We start from the raw sequence: 19891 nt of genomic DNA on the forward strand, positions 1-19891 counted from the left end.
GGTTGCGACCCCTTTGGGGGTCGAACGACCCTTTCACAGGGGTCGCCTAAGACCATCGGAAAACACATATATAATTACAGATTGTTTTTGTGATTAATCACAATGCTTTAATTATGTTCAATTTGTAACAATAAAATTGGGGGTCACCACAACCTGAGGAACTGTATTAAAGGGTCACAGCATTAGGAAGGTTGAGAACTGCTGTTCTAGACAGTTTAGAAAAATAAGCTATTGTTTAGAATAGTTTTAGATTTACAGAAAAATTGAGAAAATAGTACAGAGAGTTCTCACATACCCCACATCCAGTTTCTTTTATTAACATCTTACGTTAGTATGATACATTATTAAAATTAATAAATGAACAACTATTGATATATTATTAATTAAAGTATGTATTTTACTCATATGTCTTTAGTTTTTACCTAATGTCCTGTCAGGAGACCACATTATATTTAGTCATCATAAGATAATCTTTTTATTTAGCAAATGTTTATTGATCACCTACTATCCACTGGGTACTGTTTTAGTAGCACAAGGGATCTGATTTATCCCATAAACAAAACAGACCCTTTCAGAAATCTATGCCTTTGTGTGAAGCTTGCATTCTGTTTTCTTAATATGTTCAAGATATTTCTAATGAAAAATGAAACAAACTGAAGATCACATATATCTGGGATGTGAATATTGGCCTGTAATTTGGCCACTTCTTTGGATTTTTAAAAAAAATCCTACTTTTTAATTATGCATGTAATACATATATACATTCCTTCCCGAAAGACCAGCTATTTCCTTCTCTCTGCTGAACTCTCTCGTTTTTCAAAATAACGCCAAGCTTTCTTTTGCTACAGAGAGAGCCGAAGGCGGCCAGGGTGAGCAGCAGTCTCTAAGTGGAAGTTGGACCAGCCCTCAGCTCCCTTCAAGAGCACAGTCTGTGAGGTCACCTGCACCTTACAAAAAACAGCTTCCTGAGCAGCTCCAGCGGCGATCCTCGACAGTGTTAGGTCAGACAGTGCTCTTACTTCATTCTTCTCTGTGCTGTAGGTTTTTCCACAGTCATTGTTTCCCAGGTTGCTTTTGACTTAACTTTTCTGCAGTTTGCAATAGTCAGGTACGCTTCAGAATTAATGAAACTGTTGCCTAGATAGTGAAAGAATTTGTAGATACCTAAAAAAATTTCTTAAACATTTTATTACACTTTAATTTAGGCTGGGCAGAAACCTCTTGACTGTTTTTTGATTGATTACTTGCTTGGGTTTCAGCAGAGAACAGTTTGGCACACCCCCAGGAGAACACAGGTTAGTTTCCGCTTTGTGAATGAACCCTGCATCTGTTCATGGGCTGGCTAGCGGAATGTGATGTGCATGCCTCTGGCTGCCGACCTCTACCAACTCCATCAATGGGCTGCCGCGGGCTCTTGGCCTTCTGTCCTTGTTGGGGTGCAAACTGTCAGTGTGGCTGGGCAAGCTGAGCTCCTCCTGCCTGTACGTTGTCCATCTCGGTCTACTCCATAGTCATCTCATGCATTTTCATGCTTTTCTGATGAGTATAGGCTGGGAATCAGTGCCTGAGTTGAGAGGCTATCGATCTAGCGAGTTGTTTTATGCTTTATTTTTGTTGGATTATTAAACTCAGTGAAGTGGGTTGCCCAGCTCAAGGTGACAGAAGAATGGCAGTGAGAGGTAGCATAATAGAGGGTAAGGGGCGCAGCATTGGAAATCAAGTGTCTTTGAGCGTCAGATCCTCGTCTTGTCTGCCAGCCTCCATGAGATCCTCGAGTGAAAGATAGGCTGGTGCAGGTAATGGTGGCTGTCAGGAGGATGTTTTATTGCTAATTGAGACTTGGTTTAGAACCTTCAGGTGGGACGGAAGGAGGAGAAACCAAGCAGAAGAGTTGCTCTCCTAGGACCGGAACAGAGCTGGCTGCATCACCCCGCATATTTCCCAGGCCAGAGAGCCTCAGCCGGGGTTACGGCAGCATCTGGGAGGAAGAATCAGAAGGTGGAAGGGGAGAGGGAGAATGGAGCTCTCCTTTTACCTCAGGGAATGGAAGGGAAGAGATTATCCCCACTTTACCCTCTGACCTCAGTAAACTCTCCTTAGCTCTTGAAGCTGACCGCGCAGCACGCCTGTTCTTGTTGAGGTAGCACTTTTGACTAAAGCCGATGCTGAATTAAGCACAGGACATCTTCTTTTGTAAAACTGAGGAGTCGGACTAGAATTTCATCGTTGAGGGGTTACAAACTGACCACCTACCAAATCTTGCTTTGGTGTTTTGATAAACTTGAATTTAATTATCAGCAGGAGGAGCCTGTAATGTCTGGTTTGCTGCAGTCCCCACCTTTTCTTATTGTTTTGTACCAAGTGCACTTGATTCTTTTATTCTACCTTACCTGCTAGAGCAGCCGTCTCCAACCTTTCTGGTCCGCGGACCACCTGTTGGCGACCGCTGTGCTAGAAGCTCAGAAACCCGGGACTGTCTGACCAACCAAATTCCTTTTCCTGTTAAAAGGCTATCGTTCCACAATATACTAGCTCTATGACCAAGGGAAAACCATTTAATTTTCTTCTTTTTTTTTTGTTTTTTAATATATTTTATTGATTTTTTACAGAGAGGAAGGGAGAGAGAGAGCTAGAAACATTGATGAGAGAGAGACATCGATCAGCTGTCTCCTGCACATCTTCTACTGGGGATGTGCCCGCAACCCAGGTACATGCCCTTGACCGGAATCGAACCTGGGACCTTTCAGTCCACAAGCCGACGCTCTATCCACTGAGCCAAACCGGTTTCGGCTTAATTTTCTAATAGTGGCTTTACAAGAGGTGCAGCTAAGGTTGTTTACCTAATGGCAGAGTGCTAGACCAGTGTTTCCCTCAGGGCCCTTTCATCTTCATCCGGGAGCTCTGATTCTCTTGGTTTCAGGAACACACCTGCTGTTCCTTTCCTAGTGGCTGATGCTTTTAGTCCTCTCTCACTCCTAACTGGCTAAATGCAAGGGGCTTCACAGTTATTGTTTGTTGCCTGTGCATGAGAGCATAACGGTTACGATTCTAACAGCTTCATCTGTTTTTCAACTAATAAATCTAGCTAAGTATTTCTGTATTTAAATTATGTAGGAAAATTCTTCGTCAATTTGGATTTATATATAGACCTTTCATTTATTGTAATCCTTTTTTCCCTACTAACTCAAAGCACACCTAAAACAAATCAAGCAAATAAGCAAGTTAAAGGAAGATGTAGCATGGGTATTTTCCATCTTACTTTGTCAAGATTATTAGGTTAATAAGTTTAAATTAATAGGCATGTTCATTCCTTTTGTCAAGCCACCTCCATTTCATCCTTAGGTTTTTATAGCTGCCAGAGCCAGGACTAGGTGGAAACGTCAGTGGTGATCTTGCTCCAAAATAAAAGGGAATAATATGACAGCTTTGGCAGGCACACCCATCTTGGCCACAAAACTGGAATTTGGACTTTGGTTATTGATAGTCCTGGCTCTAGTAGTGCTATTTTAAGTGTAAGTGGTGCCCTCCAGTGTGGAGCTGTAGGGGCAGGGAGGTAGCAGAGAGGGTGGCATTAGCATTCTAGCAATTCTTCGGCAGTTTTCATCTGCTTGGACACTGGTGAGGGGAAGTCTATGGGTAAATGACTATCCTGGGTGTTCTCAAGTCTGTCCGCCTCTTTGGGATTGGGCTGTTCAATTCCGTTCTGAGCATCTGTGAGACTTTGGATACGTGGTCTGCAGACTGAACTGAACTGCTCAATCCTGTTGCTGTGTTGTTGTTTTTAAATAATTTTAAAAATATCTTTATTGATTTCAGAGAGGAAGGGAGCGGGAAAGAGAGATAGAAACATCAATGATGAGAGAGAATCATTGATCGACTGCCTCTTGCACACACCCCCACTGGGGATCGAGCCCTGACCAGGAATCGAACCCTGACCTCCAGGTTCATAGGTCAACACTCAACCACTGGGCTGTTGCTGTTTAACTATAGAGACTAAACTAGGTTAACTCACTGGGATTGTTTTTTATGCTGCTAAATTTCTAGCTGGTGTTACTATGGGTTGGGACAGCCGTGGGCAAACTATGGCCCGTGGGCCGGATCCGGCCCGTTTGAAATGAATAAAACTAAAAAAAAAAAGAAAAGACCGTACCCTTTTATGTAATGATGTTTACTTTGAATTTATATTAGTTCACACAAACACTCCATCCGTGCTTTTGATCCGGCCCTCCGGTCCAGTTTAAGAACCCATTGTGGCCCTCGAGTCAAAAAGTTTGCCCACCCCTGGCTTGGGATCAAAGGGCCCAAGAAATCACTCATGAATTTTGGGCCATGTAAGCAAGTCTCCCATCCCAGGCCTCAAAACCACCAGTGGTCTCAGACAGTGCTTATCTCAGGTAGCCTTACTTGCTTGTGAAGTAGTGTTTTATATGGTAATATAAAGACACCGTTGAAAGAAACACTTTGAATGCCTCTTACCTTTCTTTATAAAGACTAGTTTTAACTCAGTCCATATCACTGGCTGTGAGAACATAAGTATATACTAACTAGAGGCCCTATGCATGAAATTTGTGCAAGAGTAGGCCTTCCTTCCCCCAGCTGCTGGCAATGGCTTCCCTCTGGCACCTGGGACTTGGCTTCCTTTGAAGCCCTGGCTTCCTCCAGAAGGTCGTCTGGAAGAACGTCTGGTCTAATTAGCATATTACACTTTTATTATTATAGATAATGTGAGGCACTGCGCATCACATATCTACCTTGTTTTACATAGATACTGAAGACTATTTACAAGGTTCTTTTTATTTTTTTGGTTAATCTGACTCAGAAACAAGAAGGAAAGCAGAACCTGCCTTTGGAGGTCATGACCCTCGTACAGCCGTTCAGCTTCGAAGCCTCAGCACAGTATTAAAACGCCTCAAGGAAATCATGGAGGGGAAAAGCCAGGTACAGTCCAAGGGCTTTAGAAGATACTTATTAAGCCTTTATATGGGTTCATGCCATACTCACTGAAAATGGCATAATGTCCTTGAAATCAAGTTCAGTTAGTACTTAATTTTAATTGATCACTTTCCCCTCTTTATAGTTAGATGTTCTTTTGTGTTCTGTTCAGAACACAAAAAAAGTTTTATTATTTGTGTGAAGTTTAGGGGTCAAGCTCCTTTTTCCCCCTCATTGCTGTCCAGTGGGACCCAGCATCATGTTTGAAAAGACCATCCTTCACTGAATGCATTATAAATCTTGTCAAGTCCATAGGTATGTGTGTGAGGATGTGCTAGGCTCTCTTTTCTGCTCCATAGCTTCATTTTTTTTCTATTCTTGAGCTAATACTCTAAAATTATTGTAGCTTTAGAAAAAGTCTTGATGGCTGGTCATGTAAGTCCTTCAGTTTTGTTCAAGATTGTCATGGTCAGTTTGGCTCTTTCCATTTCCATATGAATTCTAGGAGTAGCTTTTCAATTTCTGCAAAAGAAGTTGTATAAAACTCTGGTTAGCATTGCATTTGCTATTGAATCTTCATCAGTATTTTCAAGAAGCCTTCACATATTTTGTTACAGGATAGTGACCTGAAGCAATACTGGATGCCAGATAGCCAATGTAAGGAGTGCTATGACTGCAGTGAGAAGTTTACAACCTTCAGGCGCAGACACCATTGCCGACTGTGTGGGCAGATATTCTGCAGTCGTTGCTGTAATCAAGAAATCCCGGGAAAATTTATGGGCTATACAGGTAAATGCATTTTATTGACAGTCTTAGAATTTTTAAACATTCATAAGTATAAAATAGTTATAATACAGACTGATTTTAAGCTAATTTTTATTCTGGGCTTAACGTGTGAGCCATGGAGTACACAGAGGTCAGAGAGACACAGCTTTGCTTTTAAAGGCTTCATAGTTGAATAACAAAGGAGATGGGAATGTTTATAAATAAGTAGAGTAACAGACAGGGAATCATAGATGCTATCAGAAAACCCTAGGGGCATTAACATTTATTACACAAGGTGGTTAGAGTAGGATACTTATGAGTTTATATTACCATGAGAGTTTTCATTTTATAAAATACAGATTTTTTTTTTGAGTATATGACTGTGCTTTAGTAAATTGCATCTCTCATTCTTTCATAAGTTTTAGCAATGTAGGAATTTTAATTATTTGTTGAAGCAGAAAAAACAACAATAATGTGTGGATTTATACAGTGATTTTTGAAAGTGGAAAGTGGGCAGACGATACCCAAATGAAAACACTCTAAGCATCTCATGTTATTTTTATTGTCATGTAGATTTTCCTTTTGGCTTTATTTACTTCTTTTTTCACCTAAACTGCTACAGAGTTTTAGACCTGAATTATCTTTCATCCAGATTATGGCTATAGCCTTTAAAAAGATTTTTTTAACATTAGTTTTTTTCTACCTGTATCTCACTTTCCATACTCTAGCTGGTATTCTTAAATTAAGTTAAAAGCTAATTTGATTATGTCAGGGTATTCCCTGCCTAAAACCCTTTCAGAAATCCTATTACCCTCAGGATAAAATCCTGTCGTCTTAATATGGTTTGTGTGTTAGTTTTCTAGGACGGTCATAACAAAATATTACAAACTAAGCAAAATGTTAATTTTGCTTAAAATACATGCATAATTTAATAAAACTGAGTACTATATTAGTAGTCTTAAAATGAAAAAAATAAAACAAATAAATTATACTTGGCAATAATTATAGTAAAAGTTGACTAAGAAATCTTTCTGTTCTATCGTAGCACTTTTCTAATGTTAATGCTAAAAAATTTAAGGTTGAATTGTTAAATAACATGTTACTTGTAAAGTTTAATTATCTTACCTCCTTTTTTAGTGTACTAAAATACAGAATAACACAAATAATTATTACAGAAAAACAGTAGAAATGAAAACTTACGTTTGGGCAGAACTATACCCTAAATAAAATTACAACATTTAAAAGTATTAAATAACCCTGTTGTTTGTACTCCCAAGAATATTTTATTTCCATTCTAACTTTCACTATAAGAATTTTCTTAATAAACCCCCTTCCCCATATTTCCTATTATTTATTTTAAAACAATGCCCCCTTGTGGAGGCTACTCTTTGGGGCTTCACAATAGAGACCCAGGTATCATATTTTTCTTCCTTACTTTTTGCTTGTGGAAAATACGTTGTTTCCATTTGTGTTGGTTTATTTACTTTATTTAAATTTTTTTTCTTGAACCTTCTGTCCCTCATTTTACTTTTTGAACCTAGAAAAATACTTTTAATCAGAGTTTTCTATCTACTGTTATTGAGTGATATTTTTTTAACTTGTTATAAATACTTGAGGTAATTTGTATTCTTGAATTTATCATATGATGGTTTTTAAAGTATATAACTGAGCTAACAGAATTATTTTACTTGGTTAAAAATATTTGTTGGTCCTTACTTGAAGACATTTTCCTTTTATTATATTAACTATTGACCCAAAGATTTAATACATCTGTTAAGTAATACATTGTTGTTATCTTTTACTTAATTTTTTCTTTTTCCTTTCTAGGGGACCTCCGAGCTTGCACTTACTGTAGAAAAATAGCCTTAAGTTATGCGCACTCCACGGACAGTAATTCCATTGGGGAAGACTTGAGTGCTCTTTCAGATTCTGCCTCCTCATTGTCTGTACTTGATCCTGGTGAGCCCCGAACACCTGTTGGGAGTAGAAAAGCCAGTCGCAACATATTTTTAGAGGATGACTTTGCCTGGCAAAGGTACTGTTACTTAAATATAATTTTATATTTGAGAAATACTGATAGTCTTGTGCCCTGTGAGTGCTTTTAGTTTAACATTTACCTTCTTTGAATTGTTAACTAAAAGCACTTTGAGTCGTTTCTTGCATATTCCCATTTTTATCCTTTTTGTTTGACTTGTCTCCAGAAGGATCACAGAGGATGTTTATGGGCAGTGATTATAATGACTAGTTAAAATGTCAAGAGGAGAGATTTTTTTAAAAATATATTTTATTGATTTTTTACAGAGAGGAAGGGAGAGAGATAGAGTTAGAAACATCGATGGGAGAGAAACACCGATCAGCTGCCTCCCGCACATCCCCCACTGGGGATGTGATCGCAACCAAGGTACATGCCCTTGACCGGAATCAAACCTGGGACCCTTCAGTCCGCAGGCCGACACTCCATCCGTTAAGCCAAACCGGTTTCGGCAAGAGGAGAGATTTTATATCTTACTCATTCACTGTTTTGTCCCTAACACCAAGAACAGTATGAGTCCGAAGTATGATCTAGATAATATTTGTTGAATAGACAATAGAAGTTTAGGTCAGTAATTTCTAATGTAGTCTTCTTATGAGAGTATTCATAAGATTTATAGTCGTAATATTTCAAATGAAATTAGATTATTTCTCTTCCTTGGGAACATTTCATGTTTTTCCATCTGTCTAAATATGCTACACTGCTTGGTAGTGGAGGAAGTTACCAACTTTTTCTTGGAAGTTATCTGGAATTGTTTGAATTAGAATGCTAGATTCACCAGTTTCTGATTTTTTTTTTCAGCTAAATTGTTTTTTGTGTGCATAATACCAATGTGGCCATGTTAAAGAGCTTAGAGTTTTAACTAATATCTTTATGATTAGTGGTTATTATATTTATTACCCCTTAAGGGAGTGAGGAATTAGTATGTAACCAATGAATTTAAACAGTGGTCAAAATGAATGAACTATAGCTACATTTCACATATATGAATCTCAGGGACATAATGTAGAGTAGAAAAGAAAGTCACATTTATATCCAGTAATTATTCTTTTTACATAATGTTAAAAATATACAGAATAGGCACGCTGTCTAGGGATACCAACAATGGTTAATTTAAAGAAAAGGAAGAGACTGATAAATAGAAAATTTACAATGTTAGTTTCATTGAAGGCAGGGAGGGGGACGGCATTGGGTAGGAAAAAACAAGCACTTGAAAGTCAGTGATAACGTTCTCTTAAATTGCTCAATGGTGCATTGGTGTTGGTGGCATCATGATTTTTTTCTAAAAAATATATATTTACTAGTAATATTTGTTGATTTCAGAGAGGAAGGGAGAGGGAGAGAGAAATAGAAACATCAGTGATGAGAGAGAATCATTGATTTGCTGCCTCCTGCACGCCCCACACTGGGGATCGAGCCTGCAACCCAGGCATGTGCCCTGACCGGGAATCAAACTGTGACCTCCTGGTTCATAGGTTGATGCTCAGCCACTGAGTCACGCCAGCTGGGCCATCATGATTCTTTATATGTTTCAGGTACTTTATACATTTTAAAGATTGATTCACATTTAATAAAACAAAACATAGGAATTCTTTAGTTCTTGATTACTTTAGTTATAATGTCTTTTAGTTGTACCTGGCCCTGTTGCGTGAGCCCAGAATTAGCAATGCAATTTAATAAACCAGGTTTGAAAGCATCCTGAGAGATGTAGGATAGATGTTAAAGGTGGGATAATTTTAGGTTTTGTGCTAATTGTTAATGTTCACTCTCTTTTAGTCATCATATCCCTGCAGTAGACACTACTTTCTCCTCTTGACAGATGTAGATGTTGAGGTTCAGACGCAGTGTATCCAAGGTCACACAGCTAGTAAGAGGTGGAACCTGCACTTGGACCTAGGTGTGTCTGGCTCAGTAGTGCTATTCCAGTGGGTCATGGCGACTGAGAAGAAAATACTTGAGCTCAGGATTTCCCCCCTAAGTCACTTCAGTATTGTATTATTCATGTGAGAAGGAGTTTTCTAAGTAGCTATCCAACCAATTTATGATTTTAATGGCATTCCATATACTTAATACTTTCTATTATCAGTCTTTTGGCATTTGATATACTTATGATAAAAACCATACTCTTCCCACTTTAATTAAAGGAAGGAAACAAAAAATGGCCCATAATCTCATTATTATAGTGGAAAACAATCTGTTTTTCAGTGTTAAAGCATTTCATTGAAATTGGATTAGTTTATTACTGTCCCAAATCATCTCAAGTTTTTCCTTTTTTATTTATAGTTTGATTCATCCAGAGTCCTCAAATACTTCTCTTTCAACAAGACTTGTATCTGTGCAAGAGGATGCTGGGAAATCTCCTGCTCGAAATAGGTAAGCTGCCAAGTGAAAATACTGTATTCTGTGTCTGGTTTTCCTTCTTTTCATAGGATTGACTGATTTTCAAAGTTATTCTTGTTGTCACTATATCAGAATATGTGTAGGGATGGTTAGAATGTTAGAGAAGCAGAATGCATGGGTAATGCACACATTGGAAAAGAGATTTTAATTAGTTGAATAAGACTGGCTACTTTTCACTAAAATAAAGATTAGAAATGAATAACTGATTATTTTTAAAATATTGCTTATAGCCCTAGCCAGTTTGGCTCAGTGGATGAAGCCTAAGCCCAAGGACTGAAGGGTCCCCGGTTCGATTTTGGTCAAGGGCACATACCTCAGTTGCAGGCTCAATCCCCAAGTCCTGGTCCATATGAGAGGCAACGATTCAGTGTGTCTCTCTCACATTAATGTTTTCTCTGTCTCTCCCCCCTTGATTCCACTCTCTCTAAAAATCAGTGGAAAAATATCCTCAGGTGAGGATTTAAAAAAAAAAAGTTTAAAAAAATTTTGCTTATATTATTTTAAAAGTATTTTTATCTTCATGTTGGTTCGAGTGAGACCTAGTTTTGAACGGCAGCCTGTTATTTATTAGCTGAGTTACCGTAGATAAATTACTTACTCTCCGATTCTTCATTTTTTAAATCTGTAGAATGAATCTAGTAGTATTTACTCCATGGAGTGCTGTGAGGATTAAATGAGGGAAGATACATATTCAGTAGACACTACAGAATGAGTATATAGTGTCTACTACACTGTAGAAGCTTCTGCTTTTTATTCTTTATATGGAAGCTAAAATTGGGTTTCATTTTTTTCTAGGTAAAAGCTAACTAAATTTCTAGCTAAAATTTTTTTATAAAAGCTTGCTCAGTGCTATTGATACTCCACTTACAAGTCATTTATTTGGTAACTTTGCCAAGAAGCAAAATTAAGGATATTATGTAAGTACTCATACAAAAAGAGATGAAACACATTTTCACTAATTTTTTTATTGATTAAATTCAAAATGTAATAATTGAGGACAATATTTTTAATATAGGACTACTAATGAGAAAAAAGGAATTCTTTCTGGGGGATAACATTTTGCTTAGTTGTGGTTCAAAGTTAGTGTTCCATGTCATCAGAACCTTAGAGATGGTTATCTAAAAATATTCTTATTTCATTTAAAAATAGTTTTTATGCAAAAACTATTTGGCCTTTGGGCCATGTTTTCCTGTTCCTGATCTGCAAGATGACTTCTGCATTTAGACTATGATTCTTTATATTTCTCAGTTAAATAAAAATACTAATTTTGAGTATTTTAACAAGAAGAGTTTATGTCTATTTCCTGTCAAATGTTATTGGTGTATGAACTACATCTATAATGGTTTTCCTGTAGTCTTTCCATAGCGGCTCTCTTTTAAATTTGTCTTGTAATAATTTCAGACCAGCGTAGAAGTCGGAAATACAGTGCAGAGAGTTTCTGGGTGCTCTTCTCCCAGCTTTCCCCAGTGAGAACATCATACACAGCCCTCAGAACTACTTTTATCAGTGCCCATAACATTGGCAAATAAGCATTTGTCTAAAAATGAATTTATTGATGACAAATTTATGACTGTGTTTTCACTTTGTGTTTTTATTCCCAGATCAGCCAGCATTACTAACCTGTCACTGGATCGATCTGGTTCTCCCATGGTGCCTTCATATGAGACATCTGTCAGTCCCCAGGCTAACCGAACATATGTGAGGACAGAAACCAATGAGGATGAACGCAAAATTCTTCTGGTACTTGTGCAGTATCTTTGGCCCATAGCTAGTTTTGATCATAAAGAATGTTTACCTCTCTGATTTTTCTTCTTCTTCTTTTTTTTTCAAGAAACATACAGATGAAATAGCTAATTAGCATATAAATTACATAGGGAAATAATTAGCTAAAGTTTTTATTAGTATCAACTGAGAAATTGGTCAAGCATTCCGTGCTCATATATTGCATTAATATTTTCTTGACCCCTTTCATCTGGCAAGATCAGAATTCAGGTGCCTACATAATGAGAGAGCTTAACTTTTAGTTAGGTCCCAGATTGCTATTTAAACTTTAAAACATGTTTCTCACGCACATGGAATGCCTTCAGACATTTAATACTGTATGTTTATATGAGATAATAATCAGTTGTTTATTGAATTTATCTGTGTGTAAAATACTGTGTTCAATCGTAAGAATGACTCAAAGAAATGGAAGATATGGCTTCTGTCCTCAAGCTTGCAATTCAAAAGGTAGATAGGAGATCAGTGGGTAGGTCCTTAATAGTAAAAGAAGTAATACTTTAATTATATAAAAAAAGAAAGCTCATTAGTAGTGAGGGAGTCAGGAAAGAACTTAAACTGAAAGGCATGGACTGGACCTGGAAGGATGGAATGGACTGGGGAAAGCAAACCTGATTTAAAAGTGTGAGGAAAGGTATAGAAGTGAGAATAAGCATGGCGTTTTTCATGGATTGAAGTAGAAGTAGTATTTATTAGTTGGGAGAGGGATTAAGTGGGAGTCTGTGGACAATGAGAATGGAAAGTTATTTGGGGCTAATAACTTCACTGGTGGAAGGTGGAGAATTCAGTCTTTACAAGTTTAGATTTGAACCTGCAGGCACTGAGCAACATTGGAAGGTTTTCTGAGACAGGAGTCATCCATTGAAGGCCTTTCTTTAGGAAAAGTCACCTGGAAGTTGGGTGTAGGTGAGAAAGGTGGGAATCGGGTGAAGGCTGCTAGAAACATTCACTCTAGGTTAGTGTTACTGACTGTTCAGTTCCCTCCTTTGCCCCTCTCCTCAGAGGAGTATGAAATTTTGTACTAAATGACTAGGAGACTGATCATATGTGCCATTGACTGAAAACATTCACTTGGGATAGTTGTTTTTTTGGGTGGGGTGGGATGGGGGATAGTAGGTTTTCAGGACAAAAAGTTTTATTTGGAATTAGATGAGCTGAGTTTAAGCTTGCCTCATGCAGGTGACATTTCTATTAAATCGTGTAAATAAGCTATACAAAGACACCTGAATTGAGTTTTTTCTTCTTAACCTAAAAATCACAAGAAAGGATTTGAAAAGGTATACAACATCCTACTCAGAAGTAATTACTTGCTTATAATGTGACTTCAGGACAGTGTTCAGTTGAAGGACCTGTGGAAAAAGATATGCCATCACAGCAGCGGAATGGAGTTTCAGGATCACCGGTACTGGCTGCGAACACATCCGAACTGCATTGTGGGGAAGGAACTAGTCAACTGGCTAATCCGAAATGGACACATCACGACAAGGTAATGCTATCTTAAGAAAGAAAGCCTTGCCCTAACCAGTGTGGCTCAGCGGATAGAGCTTCAGCCTGCGGACTCAAGGGTCCCAGGTTCGAGTCTGGTCAAGGGCATGTATGTACCTTGGTTGCAGGCACATCCCCAGTAGGGAGTGTGCAGGAGGCAGCTGATCAATGTTTCTCTCATTGATGTTTCTAACTCTCTATCCCTCTCCCTTCCTCTCTGTAAAAAATTCAATAAAATATATTAAAAAAAATAAAAATCATCATTCTCCCCTTAAAAAGAAAGAAAGAAAGAAAGAAAGCCTTTTTGATACTATGTATTAACTAGAGGCCCTGTGCACAAACTCATGTACAGGTAGGGTCCGGCCAGCCCACCCAGATGGAGGCTGATCAGGCCAGGCTTGCGGGGGTAGGGTGTGGGGGAGGGGCCGTGGGCAGTTGGCCAGCCAGCCCCATCCCCGGATTGGGGTGGAAGGGGGCGGCTGGGGGGGAGGGGCTGTGGGAGGTTGGGTGGGGCTGATGGGTGCCCCAATCGGGCTGGTTGGCTGCCACAGTGCACATCATAGTGACTGGTCATTCGATCATTCCGTTGTTCCGGTCACTTGGCTTTTATATATATAGATTTTCTTTAATGAGGACACGTGGTTGTAGATATAAGGGGAGCAATGCTCTTTTTGAGTAGGGTTTGTTTTCTGCATTTGGTATGTGGTATGCCATTGGTCAACCCTCCTCCCTTCTGGGTTTTCACTGGTAATGGACAGATGCAAGGACCCAATTGGTGTCACAAGTCACCTAATTAATTAAAAGCAGAAGTGTGCATTAATCCCCCAAACACAGAGCTCTTTAGCTAAGCAGGATGGGAATGTAACCAAGACCACAGTGGCTTCTCTTGCTAATATTCCCTGATCTGGACATTGCAGCCTGTCCTGAGAATTGGGCCCATAGCTACACCTGGAGTACCCTAGAGAGATTTGTTAAAATCTCACAAATCATTCGTCAAAAAGAGACAGACTGGTCCTCTTGCCTTTCAGGATAACATGTTCCCTGGCTTTTTCCTCACTTGGATTTGCCACTTTTCTTCTCATGGGAAGAAACAAGAATGTAGGCAGAGAGAGAAATAGCTTTAACCAGTAAAGCTCTGGGTTCCAGTTTTGTTTATCTCTCTTTTTAGCTGTTTGCTTTTAGTCAAGTTATTCAATCTTGTTGAGACTGGACCTCTCAGTTCTAATATGAAAAAAATGTGCAGTTCTGTGAAGAAGCCATGAAGTTGAAATGAAATAATATGGCTAAAGTGCTTTATAAGTGTGAAATGCCATATAAATGCAATGTGTTAACAAGTGTCTGTGTAGGAACAAAGCACATATACATAATGTATTTATATTATAATATTTGGTATTGTCTTCTCATCAAGACTATAAACTCCTTGAGGACAGGAGTCACTTTTCTCAACATTTTTTTACTCTTCTTATAAGTGCAGGAGTATGCATGCATTGAGTACTTAAAAAAATGCTGGAATTAAATGAAGTTTTGTTAGGGCTGCCTTGCTGGTAGGTTCTCCTATACTGTGGTACCTGGAAAAATCTTTTAATTTAGCTGTAGTCTCCCTTGTTTTATCCCTTACCTATCCAAGGTCCATTTAAATTGCAACTCTGATGGGGATGGAAAATAATTCAGTTTACGTCTCAGTTTGTACCTGTAAAGTTATTCTGACTTTTAAAAGTTTTCATTGTTGTTGGTGCTGATGCAGGGCACAAGCTATAGCGATTGGTCAAGCCATGGTGGACGGACGCTGGCTGGACTGTGTCAGTCACCACGATCAGATCTTCAGGGACGAGTATGCGCTGTACAGACCACTGCAGGTAGTTTCCGTGTTAGCGCCAGTGGGAATAGTGCCTGCTTCTGGTGAGCTCTTCCTTCATCAGCAGGAACATTTCTCTAACCTGTTTTTTCCTTGCTGCTTGAGGAAAGTGAAAATGTTATTTTTCCTTGATAGGTAGTGGTGATAACAAATAAACTATTGGGATCAAATAGTATTCAGTTGCTGTGGCTTTTCTTAAGCTTGGCCTTATGATGTTATCATTGCTTGTCATTTATCTTCAGTGGTTTTCAGTTTTACTCTGCCTGTGTTTTTAGGCTAAGAGGGAATATATATAACAAAGTGATTGAAAAATGTAATATAACCATTGCAGTAGGTATTGATGCATTAGCAGTATTAAATTGTATAGCAATGATAAAAGGATGAATTTTTTTTTTGTACTTAGGAAAGTGAGAATTCTTTAAGAATAGAAATTTTAAAAAAGATATTTTCACCCTGGCTGGGTAGGTCAGTTGGTTAGAGCATCGTCTTTATATGCCAATGTTGCGGGTTCAATTCCCGGTCAGGGCACATAGGAGAATCAACCAATGAACGCATAAATTAAAAAATGTAAGAGTGGCATTGTCAGCATGATGTTGGTTTATAACTTAGTTGCTTTTAACTTGCTTATTTTTATATAAATTTATTTAGTGCTTAGTGTAGTAGAAATATTGGGCTGGGATTCATTTGCAGTGTGACAGCCTCCATGTTGCTATTAAAGGTGCATTGGTCAGATCCTGTGTTGATCCTTGCAGAGCACGGAATTTTCCGAGACCCCTTCTCCGGACAGTGACTCAGTGAACTCAGTGGAAGGACACTCTGAGCCATCCTGGTTTAAGGACATAAAGTTTGATGACAGCGACACAGAACAGATAGCTGAAGAAGGTGACGATAATTTAACTAGTGAGTTTGACATTCTGATATTTTAGTTTTTATGACTCATTACTGTGTATATATGATAAAATGAATGTTTTGTTTACTTGAAACGATACTACTGTAAGATTGATGGCTCCAACTAAATGTAAACATTTGATAGCAGTCTTTGTCCTAGATACAGTATTTTCTAAAGAAACCTACTTGTTAGGCTACTGGCGTGCGTAGATTTTGCCATAGTCTCTAGTTTGCAGCAGCTTAAAATAACTCTGAGCTAATATCACAGCAGACAACTTTCTCACCTCTTCACTATGATATCAGACTTTCTGCAGAACCTCCAATATACTTCTTTTAAAAATTCATTTCACATTTAACTTGATCAAATTGTATTTAGTCTACACAGAAGTACATGAAAATACTGTATCCATTTTGGTATTGCACATTGGGCTTGTATATTAAAAAAACATCTTTCTCCTTTCCTCCAATACCCTGTGATGAAACCCATTTTTTGCTCCCCTCCTCTCCCTATATTTCTTTCCCCTCCCCAACACTAAAAGATTCTGCCAGTCCTAGCAAGCGCACCTCAGTCAGCAGTTTCCAGTCCACAGTGGACAGTGACTCAGCCGCTTCTATCAGCCTGAACGTGGAGCTGGACAACGTGAACTTCCATATCAAGAAGCCCTCCAAGTACCCACATGTGCCCCCTCACCCTGCTGACCAAAAAGGTAGGAGGTAGTCACCATCTGGAATCCAAATGCAGGCTGGAGAGCTGGGCCTAGGATCTCGTGCCAGCTGGTCCCTCTGGCTTCCTCTGTCCCATATGGCTGAGGGGATTTGGTGTGGGTTTTTTTCCACCCTCTCTCATTTTCCCCACCTCCTTCCCACACCTTTTTTGGTTGGTTCCTTTGATTTCTTGTCTTCTCCCTCAGTACCACTCCCCTCCTTTTCTCCCCCAGTTGAAAGGAACTACATCTGACTGCTCTTCCCTTAATGTGCAACTTCCAAGGTGGTATTACTTTGCATTTATAACATGGATGTTCTGCTCTATTCATTTCTCTTTCTTCATTTAACATTTTAAAGCCTATTCGCTTATGCTATTACCCAATAACTTATTTCCCTAAACCTTTTCAGATGCTTGAACTAGATTGTGGGAAAGTCATTCACATATTCCAAAACATCTTTCTACTATAATTTAAAATGCTTTTTATGTATATACTATATTTATTAAAAAGTTTTCTTCTCGACAAAAAGAATTCATTCTTCATTTTTAGTTATCTTATTTGAGACTTTAGTCTACTAACTCAAAAATAATATTGGCCATGTTAGAAGAAATTTTGTGTAAAAAGGAAAATAAGGTAAATTATTTCTAAAATCTAACTGCAATTCATAAGAAATGAAATGCTTTGAAAAAATGGGTGAAGAGGTTTACACTTTTGGATGTATTTAAAAACCAATTTAAGAGTTAGTCCTAAGGTGGCATTATATAAAAGTAAATACATTAGTAAATAAATGTGGGATTTCATTATGTTATAGTAACTGAAAAATCATTATAAAGATGAAGCAACATATTCCATGATTTTTCCTGGAGTGTGAAATTTTAATAGTTAGCTCTCTGAAGTGGAATTGTCTCCTCAGATGCGAAGTGCCTGCCTAATTCTTTACTACTTCCTATTTTGATCAGGAAGCGAAGCTTTTACACTTTAACAGCTATGCTAAAATAATTGGAAACATTCACATTTCTACAACAAATTTCTTATAATTGTCAGTATTATCCATTATTAACAAGATATATCTTATTTAACAATAGAAATTTGACATTAGACATTTAGAGAGGGTGTGGACAAAGAGGGGACTTGAGCGGCACTGACGATGAGTAAGATACTCATCTTTATGGGTGTCCTCAAAACGGAAATTGGAGAAATGGTGAACATTTGGGTGAGTATAATAGGGCATTGAAGCAGACATGACATGTGAGAACTAACTGTGGACTGTGGTCCATGGAGGATATTGGATAATGCCTTTGTGATACAAATTACAGATGTGGGGCAGAGGTGGGATCTATCATGACTGCCAATGTCCGTTCTCTGGACGTGTCTGTTGGCAATTTCAGCTTGCTGAAAGTAGAGTGCGAAACCCATTTTGCGGATGGTTTCACCTCTTGGAAAGTTAAGGTTTTGAAAATCATGAAGAAGGTGACCTGTTATCATGGAAGTCATCATTGCAAAAGGTGGATGCTGAGCAGTCAGACATTCACTTTAGGAAGCTTAACTTCATGGTGTTGGGAGAGGACTGGAGCAGGAGGCCCTAACAATGACATTTTTATAGTTAAACCTCACTATTTTTTTATAGTCAAACCTCTAAGGAAAATTAAAGGAGTCACCTGCAGTTAAAAACCATCACAACTCTTTTGGAACCTCTCTGATTTCAACCTTTTATTTAATTTTTAAATATATTTTTATTGATTTCAGAGAGGAAGGAAGAGGGAGAGAGAGATAGAAACATCAATGATGAGAGAGTCATTGATTGGCTGCCTCCTGCAGTCCCCACACTGGGGATCGAGCCCGCAACCTGGTCATGTGCCCTTGACCAGAATCGAACCCAGGACCCTTCAGTCTGCAGGCGGATGCTTTATCCACTGAATCAAACCAAGTAGGACTGATCTCAACCTTTTAAAAAGATTGTCTACAAAAGTTGTAAGAGGCGGCCTTCATAGAAGGATGAATCTGAAAGGAGAGTTAGCACTTTTAAAAATGCAGGCTAGCAAAAGTCCAGATTTACTGAAGGAGGGAGTAAATGTCAAGGATATCTTATAAAAGGTTTTAAAAATTGTGATTAAAAAAAATTAGGCCGGTTATTTAGAGAAGTTGATATAATTGATATTAATTGAGGCTCCGTCCCTCCTCATCAAGATAATCTTACTGGCAAAGACCACACATGGTTAGGAAGAAAGTGAAGTTCAAGATTATGAAGAAATAGAGAATGCCTGGTTATTTTAAATAAGTCTGTTGCCAGGTTCAGGTGCACTGTGTACCAGATTATTGAAAGAATTTGGACCTGTGATCATGGGGCCATAGTTTATTTTTGAAGAATTGTGGATAATAGCGGGGAGTTTAGATGAGTGTATTGGTAGATGAATTAAAATTTTTTAAAAGATGGGTTTTTTGATGTGACATGGGAAATTCACCAAAGTGTAGAAAGATTTAATGAACAGAATGTACTGTACAATCACCTCATTTTTCAAACATCTCCCATCTCCAACAATTCCATTCTCGACCAAGTTCACAGAAAAAATGTCTTGGTTGGTTAACCGAACTTCGGTTTTCTACCTGACAACCCTTTCATGCTGATACCTCAGCATGACAGAAAGTGTCTCTCAGGCAATAAAGGAGAGAATGCTTTGTTGCTGGTGAAATCAGTGATTAGCACAAATTTAAAACAAAGAGACCAACAAGAGTGCTAATATTGCTCAGGGAGTGAAAGAAGCAATGATTACAGACAATTGAAAAGGTAGAAAAACTGTTGTTGATTTGGATGAATGAAAGCAGTTAGCCAGTGACAGCATTTCGGAGGCAGAGATATATGAACAAGCAAAGATGCTGCATGCTGACCTGAAAGGCGCCCCCTGCCCCGCCCCCACAGGTCCAAGTGCTGAACGTGATTCCTTTAAGGCTAATAGGGGGTGATTCAGTAAATTTAAGAAAAGAAGTGTTTATTTATAGATTAAACAGTACATTACACATATATTGTATATAAGAAAGGCTAAAACAGGAAAT

General features: G+C 38.4%; 1 protein-coding gene across 10 annotated transcripts in view; it reads left to right on the forward strand.

Annotated features, from left to right (window-relative positions):
• Window positions 1–19891, forward strand: part of PIKFYVE (phosphoinositide kinase, FYVE finger containing) — a 65288-nt gene that overhangs the window by 1131 nt on the left and 44266 nt on the right. For 3 of the 10 annotated variants that reach the window (XR_435432.2, XM_006759440.2, XM_006759443.2), the window contains exons 2-12: window positions 849–1001; window positions 1260–1295; window positions 4820–4938; window positions 5550–5721; window positions 7525–7732; window positions 10013–10102; window positions 11731–11869; window positions 13237–13394; window positions 15138–15249; window positions 16001–16148; window positions 16676–16843. Coding sequence is in view for 9 of the 10 variants with exons in the window: in XM_006759440.2 (XP_006759503.1) it covers window positions 849–1001; window positions 1260–1295; window positions 4820–4938; window positions 5550–5721; window positions 7525–7732; window positions 10013–10102; window positions 11731–11869; window positions 13237–13394; window positions 15138–15249; window positions 16001–16148; window positions 16676–16843 (1503 nt within the window). In the remaining variant the exon portion in view is untranslated. Of the gene's footprint in view, window positions 1–848; window positions 1002–1259; window positions 1296–4819; window positions 4939–5549; window positions 5722–7524; window positions 7733–10012; window positions 10103–11730; window positions 11870–13236; window positions 13395–15137; window positions 15250–16000; window positions 16149–16675; window positions 17335–19891 lie in introns of those variants that run through there. The other 7 variants (XM_006759441.2, XM_015561130.1, XM_006759446.2 and 4 more) reach the window with 7 other exon arrangements.

The sequence above is a fragment of the Myotis davidii genome, unplaced genomic scaffold, assembly GCF_000327345.1.
Source record: "Myotis davidii unplaced genomic scaffold, ASM32734v1 scaffold394, whole genome shotgun sequence".
In the NCBI taxonomy this organism is placed as follows: Eukaryota; Metazoa; Chordata; class Mammalia; order Chiroptera; family Vespertilionidae; genus Myotis; species Myotis davidii.